The sequence below is a fragment of the Haliotis rufescens genome, unplaced genomic scaffold (genome assembly GCF_023055435.1).
Source record: "Haliotis rufescens isolate VD_foot unplaced genomic scaffold, xgHalRufe1.0.p SCAF_6, whole genome shotgun sequence".
Lineage (NCBI taxonomy): Eukaryota > Metazoa > Mollusca > Gastropoda > Lepetellida > Haliotidae > Haliotis > Haliotis rufescens.
Genome location: NW_025964334.1, coordinates 46,994,385 through 47,020,721, shown reverse-complemented (window position 1 = coordinate 47,020,721; position 26,337 = coordinate 46,994,385). Strand labels below are relative to the sequence as shown.

Here is a 26,337-nt window from a genome sequence, read left to right as displayed (position 1 = left end):
TTTAGAATAGCAATGGCCAAAATATGGTATTACTGATCTAAGTCCAGAGAAATAATGATGGATAGGCATAAAGCTAAACAAACACTTTCGTGTTGTATGAAAATAGCTGTCAAATTTAATTATGTCTTCTACATGTCTACCATAAAACTTTTTCAAAGTCTTATTTAGGCCTCGAATGTCGGAACTTGTTCAAACAAATTTTTAGCAAGATTCTTATGACGCTCTTTGAAATGTATGTAGAAAGAGCATGCTCGATTGTACCTGAAAAGTTGTGAAATGTAGACACCAAAGACTGGAGCAGCTGGAATATTGGTCTACATAAAGGGAAGGTGAAGTCATCTCTCTTCTCATACAGCCTTGTGGAGAGTTGTCTTTGTCACTCTGAATCTTGATGCATATATCTGAATATAAAACAGACGACTAAAAATTCGTTTTGCAAGATGATTTCTGGATGTGGATTGTTTACATAACATTGCATTGTTGAGACAAGTCCCCATGTAATTAGGAGATAAACCTACTGAAATTAAAGGTTGTCTCGCTAAACTAATATATTTCTCAACAAACTTGATTCAATAACAGTCGTCTACTTTTTTTAATATTGAAAACGAACAGCCCCCAACCGAAAACTTGGAGGTTGGTGAACTTGACCTACTTAATTCGCGGTTACTTGTCACTTGTGTCAATGGCTGCCAAGGGGCTGTTGACAGTCTCTGTGCTATTGACAAATTGCATGAAGCCAGATGACAGACCTGATCTATGATGCTTTTCAAGAAATAAAACCTGTAGATTTACTGGTCCAACGTGATTGCCAATGGAAACACCCATGCTTGCACGTGTTTTTTCTCTCGAACGTTTTGAGCGAATTCCTTTTATACCGCAATACTGTAATGTTTCACTATAAGGTATGTCGATGTTTTTCTTATTTTGTCTGGAATGTCTTGGATGTTAGTAGGTTCATAAGTTGGATAAAACACGCCTCCTCGGTTTAGCTTAAAAATGTAAAACCTTTACCTCAATGTCAGACCTCATCGTGCCCATCAACCTTTACCTCGGCCTTTTCCCTCGCTGGCGGTTTTATATTGTCAACCAAAACCTCGGAGGCGTCTTTTAACCTACACATGAATACCCCGGCCAGACACAGTATAGTGACTCCGAGCCGAACAGTCCTTGTTTTTGGCCCCTTCATCCCGAGCATCCGGCAGGGTAACAACAAGTACCATCTTCTAACGTCTTGTGGTATAACGCGCTCGGGAATCGTACCACCGACCGGAAAGGCGGTCTACCGCTAGACCACGGAGGCGTTCGGTTATTAATAATACTTGATCTTAATTGCATACAAGTTCATCGGGCTACAGCAAGTATAAGGACATCCGTTCTCCATGAGATATAGAGAATCTCACCCGAGTGTCTTTTGATATCAAATATATCAACACGAGTTGATAAAAGTGGAAAAATTCCGAGGCTTGCCGAGGATTTTTGCCACTTTTATCAACTGTCTGCACCACTGTATACGTGCTTGACGGTAGTTTCCTGTAAAAATGGGACGTCTGGCGGGTCTTATTGCGACAATCCCTGCACATCTGAGGCGGCGACGTACGGTTTGTGAAGATATTCGTCGAAGGCCAGGGATGCTTCTTGCAGTCACTGTTGCTGGCTGGAATCGATTTCGTAGGCGTGTTGTTCGAATCCAGTTGACTTGCCGATTATGGGTTACATTCGTCTGTTGCCAACGTTGCCAAAAACACCAAATGGTGTTTCTGTGGACGTTAAATTGTCTTGCAACATCACGTTGTCTCGATCCTGCTTCAAGCATACCAATGGATCGCTCATTTTCCGACAGGCGTGGCATTTCGTAATGTTGAATAATTGCGTAATTTTGTTGTTTTTCTGAGTGGTTGTTGTCAGCACGATGCTAAACAATGCATAAACGGTAGAACAACAGGGCCGATGATCTCGTCGCGGTAGCGCTGTCCATTAAAATTTCCCTCTACCACTATCAAACGGGTCCTCTGTCTTGCTGAATCCCACCCCATACCACAACGCTGCCGCCCCCGAACCGATCTTCTTCCATGACACAATGATTGAGGTAACGTTCACCTCGACGTCGGTACACTCGAATCCGTCCATCGATGTGGCTGAGGTGAAAACGAGACTCGTCAGTGAATAGAACTTGTCCCCACTGCATGGCCGTCCAGCGTAGACACTGTCTGCACCACTATTTAAGTGCTTGACGGTAGTTTCCTGTCAAAATGAGACGTCTGGCGGGTCTTATTGCGACAATCCCTGCACATCTGAGGCGGCGACGTACGGTTTGTGAAGATAATAGTCGAAAGCCAGGGATGCTTCTTGCAGTCACTGTTGCTGGCTGGAATCGATTTCGTAGGCGTGTTGTTCGAATCCAGTTGACTTGCCGATTATGGGTTACATTCGTCTGTTGCCAACGTTGCCAAAAACACCAAATGGTGTTTCTGTGGACGTTAAATTGTAACATTGAAGAGGATATCTACATTCTTCCATTCTTAGTAACTTTATCCAGTATTTAACTACTCTAACTTGCCTATGTACAAACATATTGCAGCGTCCAGTTTCACCAAGAATTGCTTTATTTGAGGCATATTTACCAATACCTAAAAAACGTTTGAAGTATGAGGTATGTACTTTTTCGATGGCAGCATAACACTTTGTTCCCCATATTTCCGAACCATATAATATTGGTGCAATTTTACAATAAACAATACTGCATGCTGTTGAAAATGATATATACTTATTTTGTTTAAACAATATATACATGCTTTTGAACCTTGAATAGCAAGTTGCTTACATGCTACTGACCACATTAATTTAGAAGAAAACATGATACCCAAATATTTATAGTAAGTTTCAACCTTGACCGAAGCATTTCCATAAGTCCACTTTCCCCTTTTGGCAACAATACCACCATTTCTAAAGACCATTATGTTTGTTCTATTTAAATTTAACTCCAATCCCCATTTCAAACAAAATGATTGTAGTACATTTAATTGTTTTCGTAAACCGCTTACTGCAAATGAAAACATTACAATATCATCAGGAAACAATAGCATCATAATATCAACAAAATCTACATGTGGACAAATATGTAGCTACATTGCTTATGAATTTCAATAACAAGTTCATTGATTAAGAAAACGTCCCTTGGGTTTGCATATATATTTCGAGCACAATGACTGTAAAATGTACATATTATCTATGGTAGAATAGTTAGAGCGAAAACCAGCTTGATATTCCGATATATAATCATTAAATTCTATCCATGTTCTCAACCGTTTTTCTAACACAAAAGTGAATAACATGCCAGAAACATTTAAAAGAGAAATACCTCTGTGATTATTTGGGTCCGCCTTTTTTCCAGATTTGTATAACGGGATAATCATACCTAAGTTCCACGAAGAAGGGAAAATACCTGTATCTAATACTTTGTTAAATTGTAATTTCAAAATTGTAAGCCCCTAATTCCATCACGTGTTCATTGATACTATTGTTTTTTTCATAAATTATATCATAGCTGAGGTAAATAATTATTGTATTTATTTTTACACAAGTTAAGTATATTATATTATGTGATCATTTATTTTCTTGCCGACATCCTCATCAGGGGGCCGGGTGTACATAATAGATGAACCAGGATCAAGACAAGGTTACCAGGCAAATCATTGTAGCTATGCGTTCGTGTCGGACACTGTGCTGCCTTTCAGTCTTCTGTAGACATACACATTTTCTTTAAACCATGTTAATGTTGCCTTTTTCTGCAAAACGGTACTCGCTTCCATATCTGGTTCAAATCCGTTCTCCAGTAGGATACGTCGTACATACGCCAACGGTCTGTTGTTGACGTGGGCCAAGCCCTCTTGTCCCGGTACGGCCCAGCTCAACACAATTCCAACCTTGGCGTGTCTCACAACATTGTCAATGTAGATGGTCTCATATTTGGACGGGATGTGTTCGGCGACCTCCAGACTCATGACCCAGTCATACAGCGGAAGTCCATACTGCGGCGCCGTCAGATCTAAGAAACGAACCACACCGCCACTGACTTCTCTTCCATAAGGAGCCCCATCAAACGCATCGTAGGTATGCACGCGATGGGTGGAGTCTATATACCTTTTGTAGGTCCCCGGACCATCTCCGAAACTAGCAACTGATTGATTGTAAAACAATAGGGACAGTTCTTCTGCGAGGGTTTCATCAAACTTGTGTTCTCCGGTACTAGACGCACTGTTGTGTTTGCACCAACCGCCTGTTGCTGAAACTCCGGGCGACGTCTGTTAGAACAACGAATAGAGTTAGGCCAAAATAAAACCTACATTTTACACTGGATATTGGATATATCCCATATGGAAAAAATACACGCGTGCGATGATTTCTTTATCCTATAATGTAATTCTTGAAATAACAAAAGTTAAAGGCGTATTGTTACTAACCCTTATTTTACAGTGCTAGAGATAGTATTGCGTCCTATTTGGAGAACATAATATCAAATGATTTGAAGCCATGTTGGAGTTTTGTTTTGTTTGTTAAACAACAAATAGTTGTAGTTGTACCTTGTTGTGGAGTTGGTTTAGCTCTACCATCTGACAACTGATGAGAGCTAAGTCTAGCTTGACTCCATTCAGTATTGAAGACAGCTGGTTCCTCTGTTGCCGGAACTCCTCCGCCTTCAGCACGGCTCTGTCTACATCAGCCTGAAGTCTTGGACTTTCGTGTCCCCACAGCCCCGGAGTAGATGATTCCATCACCAAAATCCCACAGACGCAGAGTACGAACGTGACGAGGGCAACTTTGACCACATACCTCGACAACATCTCGATGTCAGACCTAATGAACATGATGTAGGAATGGAACATACAGTAAGCTACGTTTATAACGGATGGACGGATATAACAAAATGGTTTTGGGGTTCCGTCCATTTGCTGTTTATATGCTTTATATATACATGTAACGGACTACGGCTATTATGAAGTAAAATTCGTTAGTTCGTTATAACCGTAGTTAACTGTATGTATTACTATTCTTTATGTTTACATAAGTGTGCGGATTGGGTTTTACACAGCTTTCAGCATTACAGTAATATTACGGTATGCATTTAGCATAGTGATAAAGTAAGATGTTTGACATCGTGTGTAGTTCTCGGTTGATGAAAGAACATTGGGCGTTCTGCCCCAGGCTCGCACCCATTGACCCCAAGCACGGAGGTATCTGAATGACGTCACGGTAAAAATATCTTACCAGCGTAGTACATTACAGGTTGTGTTGCAATCTGGGAAAACCCTGGCTTAAGATAGACCAACGGTTACACATTCAAATGAGGAAAGGTGTACATATGTATTAAGGTTTATGTAGTATGTTATGTGAACAATTTATGTTGTATGTTTTAAAACTTTCTTTCTTGGGAAATGTATTTACCTACGGGCGTCAGGTTGACACACGCTATGTAAGCTGTTTTTTTGTGTGTGTGTTTTTCTTAAAATATTCATATTTATGTTATGAAGACGCCTTGTCATAAAACTACTAGCATATCTAAAATAAATGTGATAGTTTACATACAAACTGCTACGTAGTTGAAATATTGTAATAAAGTGTATCTATAGTGTTTTCATGCTGAGAGAAACTGCTTTGTTGATATGGTGACTCATCAGAGTGGTATGCGGGACGCTGCCCTTACATCTGTTCACCGTCTGTAGTGACCTATAGAAGAGCTGTGTAGTGATCCGTTGAAGAGTGTTTAAACAAGCTCAGACATGTCAGGGGTCTTTCAGTTGAGTCTATGATGTAGGGGTGATTCATTCATAAAACACGCCAGAGGTTCAGTCTAAGGATGTATAGTGGCCACACATATCACCCCTCGCATGTATGCAATGGAAAATGTCATATGTGTGCATGGAAACGTTTATCATCTGCACACAATGAACTCGTCCTTTTCTAACCTTTATAAACGGAAGAGCGGCATTGAAATTACATATTGTTGTCTGCCAGTAGACTAAAATCTAGTCTCTGAAATGAACATATCGTACATAAAAAAAACAGTTGTTCAGTTATCTTAATAAAAAATATAATAAAAAGGAGCCCAATGACTCTCTTCATTTCCTGATACTGCAGTGATCTAGACTTGCCAAACATTATAGACTTGCATGGGCTGTATTTGATATATATTTGTATCAGGGTCTGTAAGACAGACTAGTCTGCCAGCAACCAAGACGGACGTTTGCCAGTACGCTATCATCTTTAGCCTTGACTCACGTACAGTTCGCGGTTTGTGTTTACAAAGGTAATTGAATGCAATTCAAGCACATACACCTTGCTTTCAAAGCTATATCTTAGACGCTGTCATATTGTTAAATAATGAAGATGAAGTATTTTTTCGTTGAGATAACAAAATATAATGCTATCCTTATGATACAGTACTGGTATAATTTGCAACCGAGACCACAACATCGAACTTACTATGCATTTATCAAGTAGAAATTCTGTTTGTTAATTTTAAGAACATCTACAGGTAATTTTTATTTTATTTTGTTTGTAGAATGGAATCGAAACAAAACTTTCTGAACAGTGTGAAGACACTGTCTGAGTTGGAAACTTGGGCCACTGCTAACAATTGTATAGATGATCCAGAAGTCAATCTCAAACGAATTTAATTGTTAACATCAAGAGTGAATGCACAATCTGTATCTACACCAGTGTCGCCCATAGGTAACATTTGTCACATCTGCCAGAAGTCGTTTAAGCAGCGTCAAAGTTTGCTTAGACATATTCGTACTGTTCACGGCAATGAAAAAATCACCTGTAAAGATTGTAAACACTCCTTCATCAGACGGGATAACTTGGAAAATCACCGCTGTAACCTTAAACGGAAGTCAACACAGACTTGCCCCGAACCGAAACGTCCCTGCTTACAACCACTGTCACCTGATAATACTCCACCGGCTCGAGTAGCAACCTGTAACTGGTGTGGTCACACCAAGTGTTTATTAAGTGTTATTGAATCAATCTTACATGATTATTTGTCAAGTAAAAAAGGTATGCAATGGTTTCTAACGTTAAAACTCAAATTTATAAAATACGACGAAAACAATGAAAGTATATTAGCAGAGCCCATTCTGAGAACTATCAACTCTTGGTCCACAAACGTTTCTGAAATTGAGCAACAGTTAGCAGAGGCTTATCAGAAATTATATACATCATCACAGGAATTTCAGGCTGAAGGGAGTGGGTGGGTGCTAGACCATATTATTCATGTTGAAGTGAACACAGCTGAGTATGCCCCCCTGGTCGCAAGTTCTTACATTCCTCTACCTGATTATCTTGTTGACAAGAAAGCCATTTTGAACATAAAGAATGATGATCAAAAGTGTTTCATATGGTCCATACTAGCTGCCCTGCATCCAGTAGATAGAAAAAATCATCCTGAAAGAGTTAAAAAATATAATGCGTATGAACATGAACTTGACTTGAAAGGCATTGATATACCTGTATCCCTCTCCCAAATTTCAAAATTTGAAACGCAAAATGACATTTCTGTCAATGTATTCGGTTATGAAGAAGATGATGGCGTGTTCCCGTTACATATAAGTTCAAATAGTTTCAATCCAGCAGTAGATTTATTGCTTCTAAGTCAGGAAGACAAAAGACACTTTTGTCTAATTCGAAGCTTTAGTCGACTTATGGGAGACAGGACCAAACATCATGGTACCACATATTATTGTAAACGATGCCTCCATGGGTTTACTAGATCAGATTTTTTTTCTAAGATCATAGTCTTCACTGTTCCACTCACTCTATTCAGAAAATTAAGTTACCTCAAAGTGAGAAACAAACATTGGTGAAGTTTAAAAGTATTTGCAAACAGCTGCGTGTACCCTGTGCCATTTACTGCGACTTTGAAGCAATAACACGAAAAGTGAGTGGTTGTCAGCCTAGTCCTAACTCCTCTTATACTTCGGTCTTTCAGAAACATGAACCCTCTGGTTTCTGCTATAAGGTAGTTTGTTCAAAACCTACTGGTACAAAACCTGCAGTGACCTATAGAGGCCCTGAAGTCATTTCGCATTTTATTGAATGCTTGTTGGGTGAAGCACATCTCATCTATGAAAAGCTTGAAGTTCCTGAAACTTTAAAAATGACTGAAACTGACGAGTTGGCATTTCAAATGGCAGATACATGTCATATTTGTCAGAAACCCTTTGATGAAGAATCTATCAAGGTTCGTGACCACGACCATTTAGAAGAGGGGTATAACTATCGAGGGGCTGCCCATCAAAAATGTAATCTGCAATTTCAGTTTAGAAAGGTGAAAGGTAAACAAAGTTTTCCAAGGGAAGAATTCTTTATCCCTGTGATCTTTCACAACCTCCGTGGCTACGATAGCCATTTGATTATGAAACAACTGAATAAGACTGTCAAAGAAAAAATTGACTGCTTGGCCAACAACATGGAAAAATACATTTCCTTTTCTATTGGTAACCTCAGGTTCATTGACTCTTTACAGTTTCTCAATGCATCTCTAGACACCTTGGTGGAAAACTTGGCTGATGAAGGTTCTGACAAATTTGTGAATTTAAGACAGGAATATCCCGATGAAACACAATTAAAGTTATTGTTGAGAAAAGGGGTGTACGCCTATGACTTTATGGATGACGAGTCTAAATTTGCAATGTGTGAACTTCCCACCCAAAATCACTTCTACAATAATTTGACTGATAGTTCTATCTCAAAATGTATGGTCTACCTTTGATCTCAAAACCATGGGAGACTATCATGATCTCTATATGAAAACTCATGTTCTCTTATTAGCCGACATTTTTGAAAATTTTAGAGACACTTCCTTGGAATATTATCATCTTGATGCAGCTCATTATTATACTCTTCCTGGTTTGGGATGGGATGCCATGCTGAAAATGGGCAATGTAGAGTTAGAATTGCTAACTGATTTAGACATGCATTTAATGATTGAAAACGGACTAAGGGGTGGCATATCCATGATTTCGACCAGGTATGCGGAAAGTAACAATCCACATGTTAAGGAATATAACCCCAGCGATCCTAATTCTTACCTCATTTATCTGGATGTGAACAACCTGTATGGGTGGGCCATGTCTCAAGCCCTACCTGAATGTGACTTTCATTGGGTTGCTGATGATGATTTAGAACAGTTAAACATTAAAGATGTAGCTTCTGACTCTGACATAGGATATATACTGGAGGTACATCTTGAATATCCCCAACAGTTACATGACAGTCACAATGATTATCCTTTAGCCCCAGAGTCTATGACAATCACTGATGACATGTTATCTCATTATTCAAAGAAACTCAAAGAAAAGTTATGTATCAAAGGACAGCCTGTCAGAAAACTCGTTCCAAATCTGTATGACAAGCAAAAGTATGTTCTGCATTATAGGAACTTACAGTTTTATCTGAGTCAGGGTATGAAACTGTCTAAAATTCACAGAGCTATTCAGTTCAAACAGTCCACATGGTTGAAGCCCTATATAGATTTTAATACCCAGAAAAGAAAAGAGGCTAAGACGAGACGGATAAAGCTTTCTTTAAATTGGCTAATAACTCAGTGTTTGGAAGGACAATGATGAATGTGAGGAAGCATGTCAATGTAGAACTAGTCAATTCATCCAAACGTTTGAAAAAATTATGTGCTAAACCCACCTTTGAGGCGTTCAAAATATTCAATGAAGATTTAGCAGCTGTTCACCTGGAAAAGACTAGCTTGTATCTGAATCAACCTGTCTATGCAGGCTTTTCTATTTTGGACCTGTTAAAGATTGTCATGTATGACTTTCACTATAATCATATTAAGCTCAAGTATGGTGAGAAGGCACAGCTGTGTTTCACATATACAGATTCCTTGTGCTATTTAATTGAAACACCAAACTTGTACGCTGATATGGCAGCAATCTCATTAAAATCAGATCCTAGTTCTCGCTACCGCTAAACAAAGATCTGAGGACATGCCATTACGGGTCATGTCAGAACGACCTTTCATCCGACCAATCAGAGCGTCGCTTACCAAATCGTGAAAGTGACAATCAGAATACGTTTCCTAATCATGCAATCTCGTAAATAGAATAACGGGGTATTCCGAACGACAGTTACGGGCGATACGACTTATTCCGAATGCTAGACATGGAGGCAGCCATTGTTGACACAGGTTAGACAAATGCATTGGAAAGTTGTTTCATGAATTATTTTGCACGATTTCGTCGCTTGAAATATATGACAAGTCATAAGCCATGTCCGCTGAGACTCCAAAACGGATATACTGCCGAACAAGTATATGTGTAACGTGTGCGTTTTCCTTCGTGGAAACGTCGGTGTTGCCTACGGGAGAAAAAGTGGTGTTGAAACATTTCAGTAAGAAACTTAAACTCAGCGTCGAACGTGTGAATAACATTAGGTCAGTCATACCTGACTTTGTCGAATCTTCAACTGACGATTCAAACGGCGTGTGCGTGAAATGCTACAGGCGTGTTGAAAATATTCGTAAAATGACAAAAGAAATTGAAAATCAAACCACTTCACTGAGACTGTCATGGAAGACTGTAGAAAATATCCGCCTGACTTTGCCATCACCACGAAAGCATACCGTGACGAAAAGACTCCTCAGATCTCCACTGTCGATACAACAGCCTAAAGCACCAAAACCATTCCCGGCTACAGTCGTACGGAAGCACCCCATACAGCTTCTGCCTTTACAGGCACTGCCATTTGCCACCAACTCGACAAGACGCCCAATTTGTTCAGACATACCACAGATGCCAGGTATCGAGAACTTGCCAACGTATGCAGGTATGTAAAAAAATTAGAAAATAAATTCTCGTATGTATTTGCAATAAATAATGTATTCAATAATACTTATACTACATGTATCAACTCACAAATATCACTTTGTCATAGCACATGTGACACATCATTTATGGTTAATATTACATTACTGAAACAATTATGTGAGAAATATAATCTGTTGATCTGTAAATTATGCACACAAAGATTTTAAACTTGAAATAAGTAATGTTTTATGTTAATATTATCTTCACAAAAATTAGCCATGCAGTAGAATCTAGGAACGTGTACTTTCATGAGAAAAATTTAATGTTAATTTTCAATGTCCCTCAGCTGATAGAACAGAAAGATCCACAAAAAGAACAGCAAAAAGATCAATTAAATTTGATCATTTAGAAACAGAAACTGAAAAAGACAGGCCAGATGGAGAAGTAGAGGTGCAAACAGCATGTGTTAGGATGTCCATCATTCATGATGCTTTGATTTTTGATTGGAGTTCAAGCAGATAGAAATGATCTTATCTACTTCTATGGGGTAGCTAAAGTATCGGGTGTAAAGTAAAAGTGACATTTCTGTTTAAAGAAAAGACAGTGAAATTTAGCACCTGAGTGAGTGTTATTTTTGTAACCATAGTAACCTGATAACAGATTATTGGTCAATAACCTGTATTCTTTTGACATGCTGTTTATATTTTGGTGTTATTTTTAACATGTTGATCACTAAAACTTATAATGGACTGTTCAAGGATAATTTATGTTAAGTATTTTATAGTAGGACTGCTCAATATTCTCTGTGATGACTTTTTACAGTACAGTATGGGTTCATCCTTGGAACATTATATGCTTATATCATACAGAGTGAAAGTTATGTAATTTAAATATCATTTATGTTCCAATCTTACTAAAATCAGATGCTTATTTTTTGCAGTGTTATCTGATTTGAATACATTAATTAAAATAAGACATCAATTCTAATTGAAATATTGAATACCAGAATGATATATTAATTTCATTTGACTGTGAATACTACCATATTGTTTAGTTGATATTTGTTATGTTTACTATTACTAATAACTATATATAAAGCTAATGATGACCTGAGTTTCCAATCACCATGTTCTAACAAAATTATCAAATTTGTATATTTCAAACCAAAAGAAATTATTTCCAACTCATGCTATTTGCTTGAATATTTCCCTCAAGTACTTATACGGTGCAATTCACCATAAAGTGGTGAACAAATTCTGGGTGATGTTAATTTCTTTTGGTCTGAGCATTCTTTCTCAAACAGATGCCAGATTGGTAAGAGGTTTAATGTGTTTTCTTGAAATAATTACAGTCTTCTCAGTTCCTTTATGATCAATATCAACCTGCTCAGCATGCTTTCTTCATTTGTGTTTCATGTTTTGGTAACTTAATAACTTAATTTTATTTAAATCCCATTGATACATTTTCACTGTTTGTATTTACAGCAAATCTTAAACATATGAATAACTTGATATCAGGCATGAGAGTATGAGCAGTTATACACTGAACAAACAATCAAGGAATCATGGAGAGATGTGTGTAGTAAAGACTGAGCACACAATTTCATAAAAACATATTCATGGTCCCTAACTATTTTTGTTGAATATGTAATGAGGGTGTTGCTATGGAGTGGACAACACTATATTCATTCTGTATATGTTTGTTCTTTATTTAGGTGACTGTGTGGTATCCGAGTGGGAAGAAGACCACCATACTTACGGATGACACACACAAGAGAATGTGCATGACAATTGCACGAGGGAGCAATGTGGAGAAAGTTGTGGCGGATCAAATAAGGAGTGCTAAGCCAGAAGCAATTATTGAAGCCAGTGCCAGGGTTGTAAAAGACGAGTGCCAAGAGCTGTGCCAGAGGGGTTCTGGTACTGTCATGCAAGATAAAAGCTATGACAATCTTCTACATTTCACTTGGGAGGACTTTCATAAGGACCTCAAGACCCAGTGCCCTGGCTTTCTTGCACTATTGGAGGCTGCAGTTTGTGACAGCAATCCAGATTCCAACAGCAAACACTTCAGACATGTTATGATGACTGCTGCAGTTTCTCTTCATGGCAGAAACAGAGAAATGTCAGTAATGCAGTATGTTACTGCATTTGTACTGATGCATGGTGGATGTACACAAAAGGTACTGGTCTTTAAAAGAGATTTAATATTTGGCTAATAATTTATTTGTTGTGTGTTAGATCTATTTGGATGCATGTTTTGGGCCCCAACAATATTTTTGTCTATATTTCATCATCATAACTGGACAGTCAGACATCCCTCTGCCTACATTTGGTTGTTTTGATGGACCACCCGAGGGCAGTATGGCCAAATCGTTAAAAGCCTACTGGGTAAGGGATAGGAAGCTATTGCAGAATAACGTTCTTAGCTTCTTATGTCATTCATTCATTCATTCATTCATTCATTCATTCATTCATTCATTCATTCATTCATTCATTCATTCATTCATTCATTCATTCATTCATTCATTCATTCATTCATTCATTCATTCATGTGTATTTGTATTTACTTCAGAACATTGAACGGCTAGTATGGACCACCCGAGGGCAGTATGGCCAAATCGTTAAAAGCCTACTGGGTAAGGGATAGGAAGCTATTGCAGAATAACGTTCTTAGCTTCTTATGTCATTCATTCATTCATTCATTCATTCATTCATTCATTCATTCATTCATTCATGTGTATTTGTATTTACTTCAGAACATTGAACGGCTAGTTCATTCATTCATTCATTCATTCATTCATTCATTCATTCATTCATTCATTCATGTGTATTTGTATTTACTTCAGAACATTGAACGGCTAGCACAGCTTGGTATGTGTGTACACCCGAAAACCGTACACCGGAAATTGATTAGTTGGCAGGCCAATCTGGATGCTGAGCTTCTTGCTCTTAGAGACGCATGGGCAAATGGTGGATCTACCAAGTACCAGTTAGTTGGAGACAACTGGGATAAGAACATTCTCCCTTCTTATCGGACATCTGATCGGAAGACTGTCTCCCTGCATCTTTTCAATATGTATGCAGTTGTGGACAGAGTTATACCATCACCTGCTGTTGGCTTTTGTAAGGTCCTTGATGCTGCACAACTGGATGCTTCACATTTCATTCCATCTTGTGATGAACAGGATCAGCTGATGAAAGAATTGACGTTCATAGTTGCAACAGCAGTTGTCAACAACATACCAAAGCTGGAGAGATGTTTCAAGGCTATCTACCCCAAACACCTGCATCACACTTACAGTGCCACTGCTGGTGTCAAAACAGTTCAGGTATGATATAACTTTGTATTTTGGTCAGGTTTAATAATGTGATCATATTATTTAATGACGAGAGCTATTCAATGTAAGTCAGAGATATTTGTAATCATTTTGTGTTGTTGTGTTAAGAGTTTAATGAGAATGAATGAATACATTTTTGTTGTTTATTGAATTAAATTAAATTTGCAGTATCCTCTGGGCTTATTCGACTGTAATGAAAACCTTACACAAGAGCTCATTACCCTGTTGGCAAACTCACTGGAGAAGTATGTGCCAATGTCAGATGGTGATATAGTGGAGTCAGTCTTCTTGGGAGGTACGTCTCTCTCTCTGTGTGTCTCTCTCTGTCTGCCTGTCTGTCCCCCTCTCTCTCTCATATAATGCAATATCTTATTATCACTACAAATGAATATCAACAAAACTATTCAATATTTATCAGGTACATTATTGCACAGAACTAAAGTTACTTTTTAAGAAAATATTTAATCTGTCCTGCACATAAAGTTTCAATACAAACTATTGCTGTGTCCGATGTGTTAATACATGCTTGTTTATATTGACAGGGGACAGGCTGACAGACGAGAGAGTGCAGGGGGCACAAAATGCCATGAGAAATGCCCCAACAGCAAAAGAGAAATTGGAAGGTTTCATCTCCAAAACAGAAGACTTTCACAGACTAATGAACTTTTTGGAGGTAAATATTAGGCACAATATATAATTGATAGCATCATCTTGTTTCTGTCTGGAAATATGTGTTCTTACTTATCTCTACATATCTGGTTTACATTTTAACCAGAGAAATATTCTTGTCTAGCCTTTTTGACAATAGGTCATTGCATAACATTGGAGGGACAAAATATATAGTGCATACAAAAATGTAGAAGCAACCTACTAAAGAAACTTACAATCATGCCTGAAGATTTTAACCTTATATTTAGTGAATATTTCATGTATATCATTTGTTTCATATGCTAATTATTTTTCGAAAAAATTCATGTTATTATAAGTAAACAGTATGTTATTGTTTCCTTGTTTTGTTGCTTTTAGGCAGTGACCAAAATGACCTACAGCACGAAAAGTGTCAATGACAGAGGCACTATGCATTACTACAGAAATCTCTTGAATGCAAGGAACGTCAAGGGCAAGGTCAAGAATGCTTATCGACTCTACAAGATACTATATTATACAGTATTGGAAGGTGTGTGCCTTGCCCTCTTCATGCAACATTTTGGTATTGAGGATTTGGACGCTGATATACCATTACCTGATGGTTTTTCTGACATGTCAGATGAGGACAAGATCGGATGGTTGAATGACATCTGCAGCACAATTCTGAGGAAGTGGTTCTTCGACAGCACACAGGATGTATTTCATTACCTCAGAGAAGTGATTACTGACAAAGATCATCCAGAAAACTACTGGCTGGCAAATCTGGACCAAGACACTGGCCGAATCCATTGTCATTTTTGTGACAAATCATATGCATATGTTGGATCTTTGATGTCACATGAAAAGAAAGTCCATAATGTTGGAATTGAAAAGCCCCTTAAAAAATCAAAGGGTACTGGTGGTGATGAACTACACAGCTACATCCTCATGCTTTTCAAACTTTTGCTGTTGCACAAAAACTTGGACACAGCTGTGGACATTGGTGGTGGCGAGAGGTCAGTGAGATCAGCAAAATATGAACTGCCAATCTACAACAGAACCAACAAGGTAAAGTACTGCATTGGGTCCATTCATTTAACATCACTGTCTTCAGGGTTGTTGCCCAAGGAGCAGACAGAAAGGTTTGTTGCTAACCGATTCATTAATTTGCAAGGTGGCAGAAATCACAATATTGCCCTAGATGAGTTCATCGAGGTGCTAAACAGAGACAGCAAGATTGCCTGTTCTGGGTACAAAACAAAGGAGAGCATCATTCGCCATTCAAAGGAGTACCCCCATCTTACAAACTCAATCAGACATTTCGATTCCTTGTGTGCTGTACGGAAGAGTAAAGGATTCCACCACTTGCCATCCTTCAAGGAAGATGTTGCAAAAGTAGTAAAGGATTTGATTGAAATTGATGCTGTGAACCCACAAAATCAGCGACCCTTCACTGCAAGGAGCTTGTGACAGAAAGAAACCCTTTTGACAAGTGTTTTCATGGACTGTCAACAATGGTCCTCAGACACAAGCCTTCTGTGCCATTTAGGAGACTCAGAGACCATCACGTTTAACAAGATATGCTGTTCGGGCAAAAGTGCTAACTGACACTTGTTGGTATGATGATGGCATTATAACTAACTGTTATATACCGGTACTCAAGGATAATAGACATGCTTTGTAACTCATCACTCCAAAACAAAGATCACTCTTCACTAACATGTATGTTATAAAGATATGAGTTTATGTATTTATTGTAGTTTACAGTGGCCTAAACATTTTGTGGAAAATTTACACATTGTTTAAAACAGAAGTTTCCCTATACTCAAGATACCTACTACACTACAACTTGATCCTCTAGTCTGAAGCCAGAGTCCAGTAAAATTCTGTTCGGTCTAGTTATCTCAGCTAATAATCGACCATGATAACATTAAAATCTAATAAAAAAGGTGTTAAGAGAAATGTTCAGGCTAGTAGGTGTGCTGCATGTCAGTGGCTAAGATACTATTATTTCTTATAAATGAAAATGAACATAACCAGCTCTTATTACACAAAACATGTATTGCATTCAATGCATTGATATGTTATGTTTCTATTGTGTATCCAAAGAAAACAATTCATGTGTGAACTTTGACCAAAAAAACCTTGTTTCAGTTACCTATTGGCTGAATAGGTAGAAAAAACACTTCTGATATTAGTGATCGTGGATTATTGTCACAACCCCTGTGCTCCTTCAAATTATGTAGACTGATGGTAACGTTACAGGTTTATGTTGTTCCATCCATATGTAATACGTTTCCTGTTGTCACTTGAGAATAATATACACCCTTACTAGTACAACATTAAATGAAAGTAAGTGAATGTTCATGTGTTAAATTTCTTTATGTCACTTGGCATGATACATAGAAGTTTTGTTATTTTTGAATCAGAATCAGATAAAACTGTTATTTGCTATCTAATCTGAAAATATGAATGCCGAATAATTAAGACAAATACATGGTATGTTTTCACGCCACTTTTAGCAATATTGCAGCAATATCACGGAGGGGAACACCAGAAATTGGCTTGACACATTGTACCCATGTGTGTGATCGAACCCGGGTCTTTGGTGTCATGAGCCATCGCTTTAACCACTTGACTACCCTACCACCCCACAAAATAGGACTGACTGGTCCAGACTTGATTAATTACAGACTGCCGTCATATAGCTCGAATATTGCTGAGTGCGGCGTTAAACAACAAACAAACCAAACCAAACAACAAAATAGACATATTCTTAAATGTTAACGAGTCATGTCGTGATATTGCTGTAATACTGCTAAAAGCAGCATAAAAAAACATTTCTCATTCCTCATTAGGACTGCTAAAAGTGTTTAGATTGCCAAAGACTGGAAGAGTGCAACAGTCAGATCTGATTTTAATCGTGACAATAAGACACACATACAGATGTATCAATGCAGTTACAAATCAATGTCAAAACTATCATCAAAGTCTGAAATGCATTGGTAATCGACGGTGACATCACTGTCTGCACTGTCATTTGCGTCCTCACAACCATCTATTGAATGAAACATGTCTTCAATCGGCAGAGAAGTGCACACACCACAAGCACAATGTGTTGCACAAGCATCACAACATGCATGGACTCGAGTAGTTTCCTTCAGTTTCTCCATGTCTTCAGGGTTTAAGAAGGATGACATGATGGCTTCTCTTCTGCACCCTGTACACATAGTAATTTCTTTGACTTCCTTCCCAACACTTCGTAAATGGTAAGAATTGTACAATAGTAGGGCTGCAGAAGGTTTTCCATCTCTTCCAACCCGCCCGATTTCCTGGAGTAGGTCAACAAGTGTGTCGGATAGGCCAAACACTACTACACTGTAAAATGAAACAATGTCAATACCCATTCCAAGTGCACTTGTGGCAATGACCAATCGGAGGGTACCTGTTGGACTTCTTAGGCCTTCCATGATCTTATCCTTCTGCACAGAGGGAGTAAGTGAATGGTACATGTCAACAAACTCTACACATTCAGGTATTTCGGTGGTGATGTATTGAAATAAACATGCGGTATCTTTGATTGTCCTGCAGTAAATAATTGTCCTGGGGAAAGCTTTCTGTTTAGTATTCAATCCATCTACAAGCCAGCACATTGCAATTTCAATACAAGTATGGACCTTTGATATGACAAATTTAATATTTGGCTTGTTAGGGCTTACTGAAATTTCAACTGTATCTGCTTTCAAATTCAAAACTTTTTTCACTCTTTTCCTGATGTTTAGAGTGCATGTGGCACTTAAGGCCAAAATATTGGCATCAGGAAAGAGAGAACGTAGCTCCCCAATGTAGGAAAACCATTTCCTGAAGGCTTTCTTCCCAGAATCATCAGTATCTTCTCCCCTGAAAATGAAAATGTTAAAAAATGATATGTAAATTTTCTTTTAAATATATCCACAGTTAATGGTCATAAGCCATGATAAAATGGAAATCTGCTTCCAATTGCCCTCAGGATATTACACTGTATTATTAATTTAAATTGATGAAAACCTGAAATTATTGTTGAAGCATTACACTAATTTCGCCCTACATGTGAACCTACCATGTGGCTATTGTGTGAAATTCATCCACTACAATAGATGAAATATTCAACTTCTGTATGGCCGATCTCCACTCCGGATCACCAATTAAGGCTTCTGGAGAGGCATAGATGATATCAATTTCTCCATCCCTAATACGTTGGTCACTCACAGCACTAGCCCCTATAAAGATAAAACAAAAGACAGATGATTATTACAAGTACCTTTCTTGTCTTCAAATCATTTTACTCACTTATAATGATCTATTGTTTAGGACTGCTATTAATTTTTGTTCAGTTTTCTATTTTAATTAAATAATTCATTTTTCCGGGTGGTGTGGGGGGGTTGGGCGCAACAGTATTTAAAGGGGCACTGATCTAACGCAATTCCCCGGGACTGGTTGTTGCCTTTGTTATTGTTTCTTCCCGTGAGTACCCAGATGATATAGCAAAAATCTAGACTAGTTCGCGACACGTGCTGCGCAATTCGTAAGCGCATTTGTCAGTTTTATTATACAACGCACTCCTCTCACCAACCAAGACGTAGAGGAACAAGAATGAATCTTTTCAGTGCTACAGTAACTGAAGGAAAACAAAATGCGAATATCATAATAACAACCTACCAAATTTATGTATATAATTTTAGGCAGCTTCCTTGTTCGAGGAATGTATCCGTGAATATCCATACAAAGGAACAATATCCTACACGTCTGCAGCTGTACAAAGAACTTATTCGATGTCATGTGTCTCTGTAGCAATCAAATATTTTAAAATATATCTGTATATCGTTTCGGGATATTATAACCTGTGTTTGTTTGTCAACTGATCACTTAGATTGTTTCAGGTGTTTTACATAGGCGTCAAGTCTCAAGGGTCGGCTGAGAAAGCCCACGTGACAACTATTTTTATAACGTCCACGGTTCCTGAAAAAATCCATTGAGTTAGATAACAATGAGCAATCAACGTACTATTGGTTAACCCTTTGAACAAAGTATTTTGTTTTTACATCGGCACTTCACGCCATGATATGAGTGTATTCCCTTTGTTTTAGTAAACCTAGACGTATAAACACTCACTTTTGACAAACCCACTGTGTAAGATAACAGTGATTAATCAATCAACGTAATTTCTGTTAATCCTTTGATGACTAGGAACGATCCGTTGATTTACCAAAAAAAGTAAATCAACTGATCATTCATCTCTTGCTGGGCTGCCACGTGCATATTACATAACACACATTTCACCTCACTTCAAACCTGGATTTAGATTGGATAATTACCCCAGACACAATAAATGGCAAATGGGAACCTTTGTCAGGTTATCTAAGTGGTGCTACCACTAATTATACCTGTAATAAATTCATTAACTGAGCATCAAGTGAATGCCAACAAATATACAAGTGTAGGGTTATACCAGAAAACGAGGATGACAACAAGGGAGTAGTAATCGTATTATCGACGCAATCCGAAATCCGAAAATGCTTTTAATGAGATTGAGTTGCGTTGCGTTTCATCCGGGTACTCACGGGTAAAAAACAATAACAAAGGCAACAACCAGTCCTGGGGAATGGCTTTATATCAGTGCCCCTTTAAGGACTGGTCATTTATTATCCCTTATGCCAATGTATGGGTTACGTAACTGCAGTGTATAGTAGATCTAGACATTATTTTAATCACAATGCGAAATTTTATTTATTTGAATTAACATTTATTTGTAAATACCAACCTTTATAGGCCGCTGTAATATCATCGATATTTGTCAGTTTTTCCACTTGATCTTGCATCAGAGAAACCAGCGGTGAACAAACAAGAAGCTTCTCGTCAAAATGATGATCTATCTGGCGCTTCAATGGGATAAACATCTGAAACGGAAGAGACTTTCCATATCCCGTGGGAAGTACTGCCATGCAATCTCGGCCATCTATCAGACACTCCAGAATTTTCTTTTGTCCGGTTTTCAGATTTGGAATCGCGAACTTTGTCAAAATAGTTTCCAAAGCGTTGTCCGGTATGGAAGTCGCCATTTTGAAACCGGTGCCATAAAACTGGAGAAAGCTGCTTCCTGATTGGCTAATTTCGACTTCCTGTTGGACATTTGATTGGTCGGTCGAAGTTCACGAAAGGTCGTTGTGACATGACCCGTAATGGGATGTCCTCAGATCTTTGTTTAGCGGTAGCGAGAACTAAGATCTGATTTTAATGAGATTGATATGGCAGAACATCGGCATATGTTTGACACCAGTAACTATGATAAATCACATCCACTCTATTCCAAAACCAATGCCAAGGTGCTAGCCAAGATGAAGGATGAACTCGGAGGTGTCCCTATGGAGGAGTTTGTTGGTCTTAAACCTAAACTATATTCCTTATCATATAAGGGAAAAGAGAAGCAAACGGCTAAGGGAGTGAGCAAAACAGTGATCAAGAAACAATTAAGGCACAGCCTGTACAAAGACTGTTTGTTTGATCAAAACCAATTTAGACACAACATGAATCAAATTCAGAGTCAAAACCATCAACTCCCCTCTGTCAGTATAAACAAAATCAGTTTAAGCCCTTATGATGATAAAAGATTTGTTTTGAAAGATAAGATTCATACGTTAGCTCATGGACACTATAAAATTCCTTCTACCAATGTGTAAAGTGTTTTAACTACATAAGAACCATTTCATGCCTTCAGTGTTCTTGTATTGTATGTTTGTATATAACGATCCCTGGTAAAATGTTTCCTATATTTTATCTACATCTGTATGCATGCCATATGTAATTAAACTTTCATATGTATTTGTTATGAGGTATTATTCTGTCACCTCACAGTTGTAAATACCGAGTGTAAATACCTGACCCATTTCCCCCAGTAACAGCATTCACAGCAATGTTGACACAGTACATAGTTTTATTGCAACTGGGGAAGGTAACGTTTACTGTACTGAGGGTCTATGGACTTTATGTGATTAAAACATTATGTTGCTTGTTGTACAGTTGTATCACCTTTGAATGACTTAAATGTGAATAAATACACACATTAAACGTCGATGCTCTGTTATTTTTGTTGTTGTTGAACACTTGCTGAGGGAATTTCTTACTGCAATGATAATCCTACAGCTATTCTGTATCAGTTTCACCGCAAGGATTGATGTAATTACATATGAAAAACAGACAGAAATGTAAAACTGTTAACACACGGTTTATTTCATTAAAACACAAAAATCAAATATTAAGACAATAACAGTAAAAATGTACATGGAGTGATTATTCAGTATCTGTGGCATCATCATCATCAACATCTGACTGTTCACGCTCTAGATCTTCAGCCTCAGAAAGATCTACATGAGACAGAATGTCTTTGACAACAGGTTTCATCCACTTGTTGATTTTAGCAGACAATCCTTTGGAATCAATATCGGGATCCATAGCTCTCACTTTCTCCAGGATAGGCTTGAAGAGGGGTCCATATCCAAAGTAACTCACATATCGGATAGCTGTTGCCATTCGATCTAGAAAGGTAGCTTCCAAGCATTTCTTGAGCTTGTTTTCAATCCATCTCTCACTTTTCCCCTGATCTTCATACTCCTCTTTCTTCTTAAAGACATCATCTTGACAGTGCTTTAGAGTGTGTTTCCACATGTATTCTAACCCTTTCACCTCCCACTCTTTATCAGCTTCACTGAATTTAGAGGTCATTGTAGGCTGTAGAACATCGCTTTCATCAGCTGTCTCCATTTTAACTCGTTTCCTTAGGGGTCCCCCTCCATTCTCAGGGCACCATGATCTGACATGATGCTGAAGGTCATGATTATTTTCAAACACAATACCACACTCGTCACAGGAAGGCATACTTGTATCACTAGTGTCGTCCTCTGATTCACTGTCCACTGGAGCGGCTACTTCTGAGATGTGATTTCTTCTGGTGTCTGGCTTCAAATGATACTGATTGACAGCCTGCTCCTCTTTTATGGGCTGTGGGGTGTTCCAAGTACATTAGGTTGTAGTCTTCCTGATTCCAAGGTAGTAGGACGCAAGTCGATTGTCAGATTGCCATAGGGTTTTTCAACAGCTTCTTTATACACAGACATAAACTGATCAGCATTGTTTGGATAGATGCGCCTGGCAAACAAGTTGACTTGATGTCTGTCCACAGGGGAATTAAACAGTGTCACGTAATGAGAATTCAAAGCAATGTCACGTGACTCCTTACCTCTGGGAAACAGATTTTGTAACAGTAAGAAAATAATGACATTCTTATGGTGAGAGGTTCGGGTGAACAGTTGGGAGATGCGTTTATCATCTTTAGCCTCTGACATGAGGTCATCTAGTACAATCATGTTGTTATTCCGTGCATCCAGATAGTTATCCTCCTGCAGGTTGTAAGGAATCCCCTTCACAAACGTCACATAGGGTAACTGTTCACTGATTATCTGATACAGAGGCTGCCACTCCATATAACACCAGATAATGTTATTGGGTACAGGTTGGATGCGATTCTGTAGTAAAATGTTGTACACAAACATAGTCTTGCCACTTCCACTTGGACCCACCACCACAGTATTGGATGTAATGGTAAAGTAGAACTGTTCTTTTAGTGCTGGAGGAGGAGACGTGGGAGGAGGAGGAGGAGGAGGAGGAGGAGGTGAGGTTCCCGGAGGAGGAGGAGGATATGAATGCATCAGTCTCCTATGTCTATGCATATTATCATTTCTAGAGAACTGTCTCCCACAATCAGGACACGATGTGGACTCCATGACGATAGAAATGCAACTGACACTGGAATAAGAGGAAGACCCTTATATACTCTGAAGATCAGTTTCTGGGATCCAACTGTTAAACTTTTTGGGATAACCCATCCATTTCACAAACACCTCTTTTACGCCAGCTCGCTTCCTTTTCTTCAAAACCTTCTCCACTCTCCACACAGTGTCTGCGGGCTTGTCTACTCTCTGTAGTTCATTTGCATAGAAACTGCCTTGAACCGGATCATCAGCCATATCTTTCAACAGATAGATAGGCATACCATCACGATAGAACCTTCTTCTGATAATAAAGATTTCCTCAGTCCATTTTTCTTGATAGTCTCTTTGAAATGTATGTCTCAAATGATCGCCCACTTTAAATTTAAAGGGTTTCTTCATTGACTTCTTTTTGATTTCAGCTTTCGATTTGACTGGTCTCGTCAAAGTGTCAATGTATTGTTCTTTCCATACCAGAGCTTCATTCGTTTCATTAATATCTGAGGGTGATCTTTCATTCAATGATCTGTGAGGTCTGTGGTTATAATCCCGGACGAGGTCTCGTAAAATATCCAAATAATGATACGTTTGTTTGTAGGTGAAATATCTATACATAGTGGTCTTGAGGGTCCGTATCACTCTCTCGGCATAAGAAGCCTTGGTTTCATATTGTGTGGCATAGTAAGTGATGCCCTTGTTTCTTAAATAAGACCTCATTTTCTTATTTTCAAATTCTCGACCTTTGTCTGATCGTATAATTTGTGGCAGGGTAGCGCGGGAAAATATCTTCTTCAAGGCCTTAATGACCGCATCCGGTGTTTTATTTTTAAGGGGCTCAACCCACAGAAAACGTGTAAATACATTTATAGCTATGAGTAAGTATTTCACACCGTCATTGTCGGAGGCTATATTAGATACATCAGCCAAGTCAATATCCCATCGAGCATTGAGGCCTGAAGCCACCACTCTGTTCCGCTTGAACTTGTATCTTAAAGGTCGCTGAAGCGAATAGGCATCTTGGGATGTCAACCACTTCTTTATGTGATGCAAACTAATATCAAATTTCCCCTCCTTTTTCACAATGTGATACAACTTAGCAGGCCCAGAAAAGGAGGCTGGGTGTTTGGGATTCAAATAAATACTAGACAAATATGCTTTCCATCCGTCAGCAGGCATGGTTACACGTGAAATGAAGCCTACACGATGTAAATAGAGCTTATATGTTTATCCACTTCATAGCCTATCAAAACTACAGAGACGGGCCTAGGTTACCTTCAATAACAAACGTGCTTGTGTGTTTATGTTAACCCGTGGATACAGAGGACTGCCTTCCTCGAAGGTTTGTTTACACAACTGTTTGCCTTCAGTGGAGAAGACTGTTATGTGACCTAGTTCGGCCTCGTGTTTACAGTAACAAAACAATTCTTCTTTTACCTATGCAACTAATGTAAACATAGAAGAACTGACAACATTGCACCCTTTCTATTTTAAAGGAATTTCATACATACTATTGTATAGTTTTAATTATACTGATTAGGCTATGTTTGAATGTATAGCCGTTGGTCTATCTTAAGCCAGGGTTTTCCCAGATTGCAACACAACCTGTAATGTACTACGCTGGTAAGCTATTTTTAGCGTGACGTCATTCTTATACCTCCGTGCTTGGGGTCAATGGGTGCGAGCCTGGGGCAGAACGCCCAATGTTCTTTCATCACTCGGTGTCATGTTCTTCAATTTATTGACTATTGGGAAACAAATATTATATTATTTGGTCGCTCATCAGAGAAAGTACACAATGCATATGAATTAATTCACTATTTTTTTCAAGTTAGAACCGCCTAAGTATAAAGAATAGGTACGAATGGTGATTCATAAGTTCTGAGCCTCACATACAGACATGTCTGAAAGAAAATATAAATGATGTATTTTTTAACATAATCACATATTGTTAGTTTGAAAAGTGTATAGTGGTTGCATTGTCATCCTTTGTTTAAAAATATATATATTGTTCAAAGTGCGACAATTGGTCAAAATGTTGTTGTCGAGCTTTGGTTTATTTTGACAAGTTTGCTTCTTTTAGTGAGGGCGACAACGCGACAATGTCAGTTCTAAGATTCCATGCAAATTCTATTTCTGGTACTAAACATGCTTCCGTCAGAGCCATGATATTAAGAAATCAATATGACGAAATTCCATATAAAAATTTCTGAATTTATTATAATGCAATAATTATGTGTAGTTGAATATATTTTGGCTAATTCAAGAGAGGTAGAGGTTTTAAGTCATACAACTCAGTGTGAACTTTATAAGTTACAGTTACGTGCCGGGCCATGAATGCTGAATATTTGAAAATATAGCTAAATTACGCCACACAAAAAGAAAATTCAGTTTTTGTGGGTGACTAATGTCATCCTTGTTTATTGCACCCATTGATAAGTGTGTGTCTCACATTCATTGTCAATAAAAAGATTAAAATGAAAAATACTAAAAGTAAATTAAAGTATTATCAAACTGCAATGTATGTTTGAATACACACTAATTACCTTGATGATTCCGTGATAAATGAGGAGCTCGCCACACAATGTAACCAGAGTTTCACTGTGATGGTTGCAATGTTCAAACCTATAAGAGAATGTTAACAGCCTCGCCCACGTATATTAATGAGTGTATCGGTTTTAAATAAAAGAAAGGCATATATCAAAACTTCAATATGTCCACAGACAGGCACCTGAGTTAAAAACAAATAGTA

The 26,337-nt window shown here is 38.2% G+C and overlaps 3 protein-coding genes across 3 annotated transcripts; 1 reads left to right on the top strand and 2 right to left on the bottom strand.

The window, feature by feature from the left end:
* Positions 1-3,364: 3,364 nt before the first annotated feature.
* LOC124128839 lies at positions 3,365-9,740 on the bottom strand. Its single transcript, XM_046492317.2, has 3 exons — positions 9,700-9,740; positions 4,581-4,854; positions 3,365-4,301 (listed from the first exon to the last, which is right to left on the bottom strand). Exons 2-3 carry the CDS (start codon positions 4,839-4,841, stop codon positions 3,699-3,701), a joined length of 864 nt encoding a protein of 287 aa, XP_046348273.1. The 5' UTR covers positions 4,842-4,854; positions 9,700-9,740; the 3' UTR covers positions 3,365-3,698.
* A 2,938-nt stretch (positions 9,741-12,678) lies between these two features.
* LOC124128841 lies at positions 12,679-16,257 on the top strand (the record flags this gene model as incomplete). Its single annotated transcript, XM_046492319.2, has 5 exons — positions 12,679-13,002; positions 13,669-14,151; positions 14,329-14,455; positions 14,703-14,833; positions 15,187-16,257. Coding segments are annotated over 5 exons (2,136 nt in total), but the record flags the coding sequence as incomplete, so codon positions are not given.
* Positions 16,258-17,431: 1,174 nt separating this feature from the next.
* LOC124128842 (ATP-dependent DNA helicase RecQ-like) lies at positions 17,432-20,885 on the bottom strand. Its single transcript, XM_048386529.1, has 3 exons — positions 20,588-20,885; positions 18,887-19,046; positions 17,432-18,687 (listed from the first exon to the last, which is right to left on the bottom strand). The coding sequence occupies exons 1-3, from the start codon at positions 20,883-20,885 to the stop codon at positions 17,748-17,750; spliced, it is 1,398 nt and encodes a 465-aa protein (XP_048242486.1). The 3' UTR covers positions 17,432-17,747.
* Positions 20,886-26,337: the final 5,452 nt, after the last annotated feature.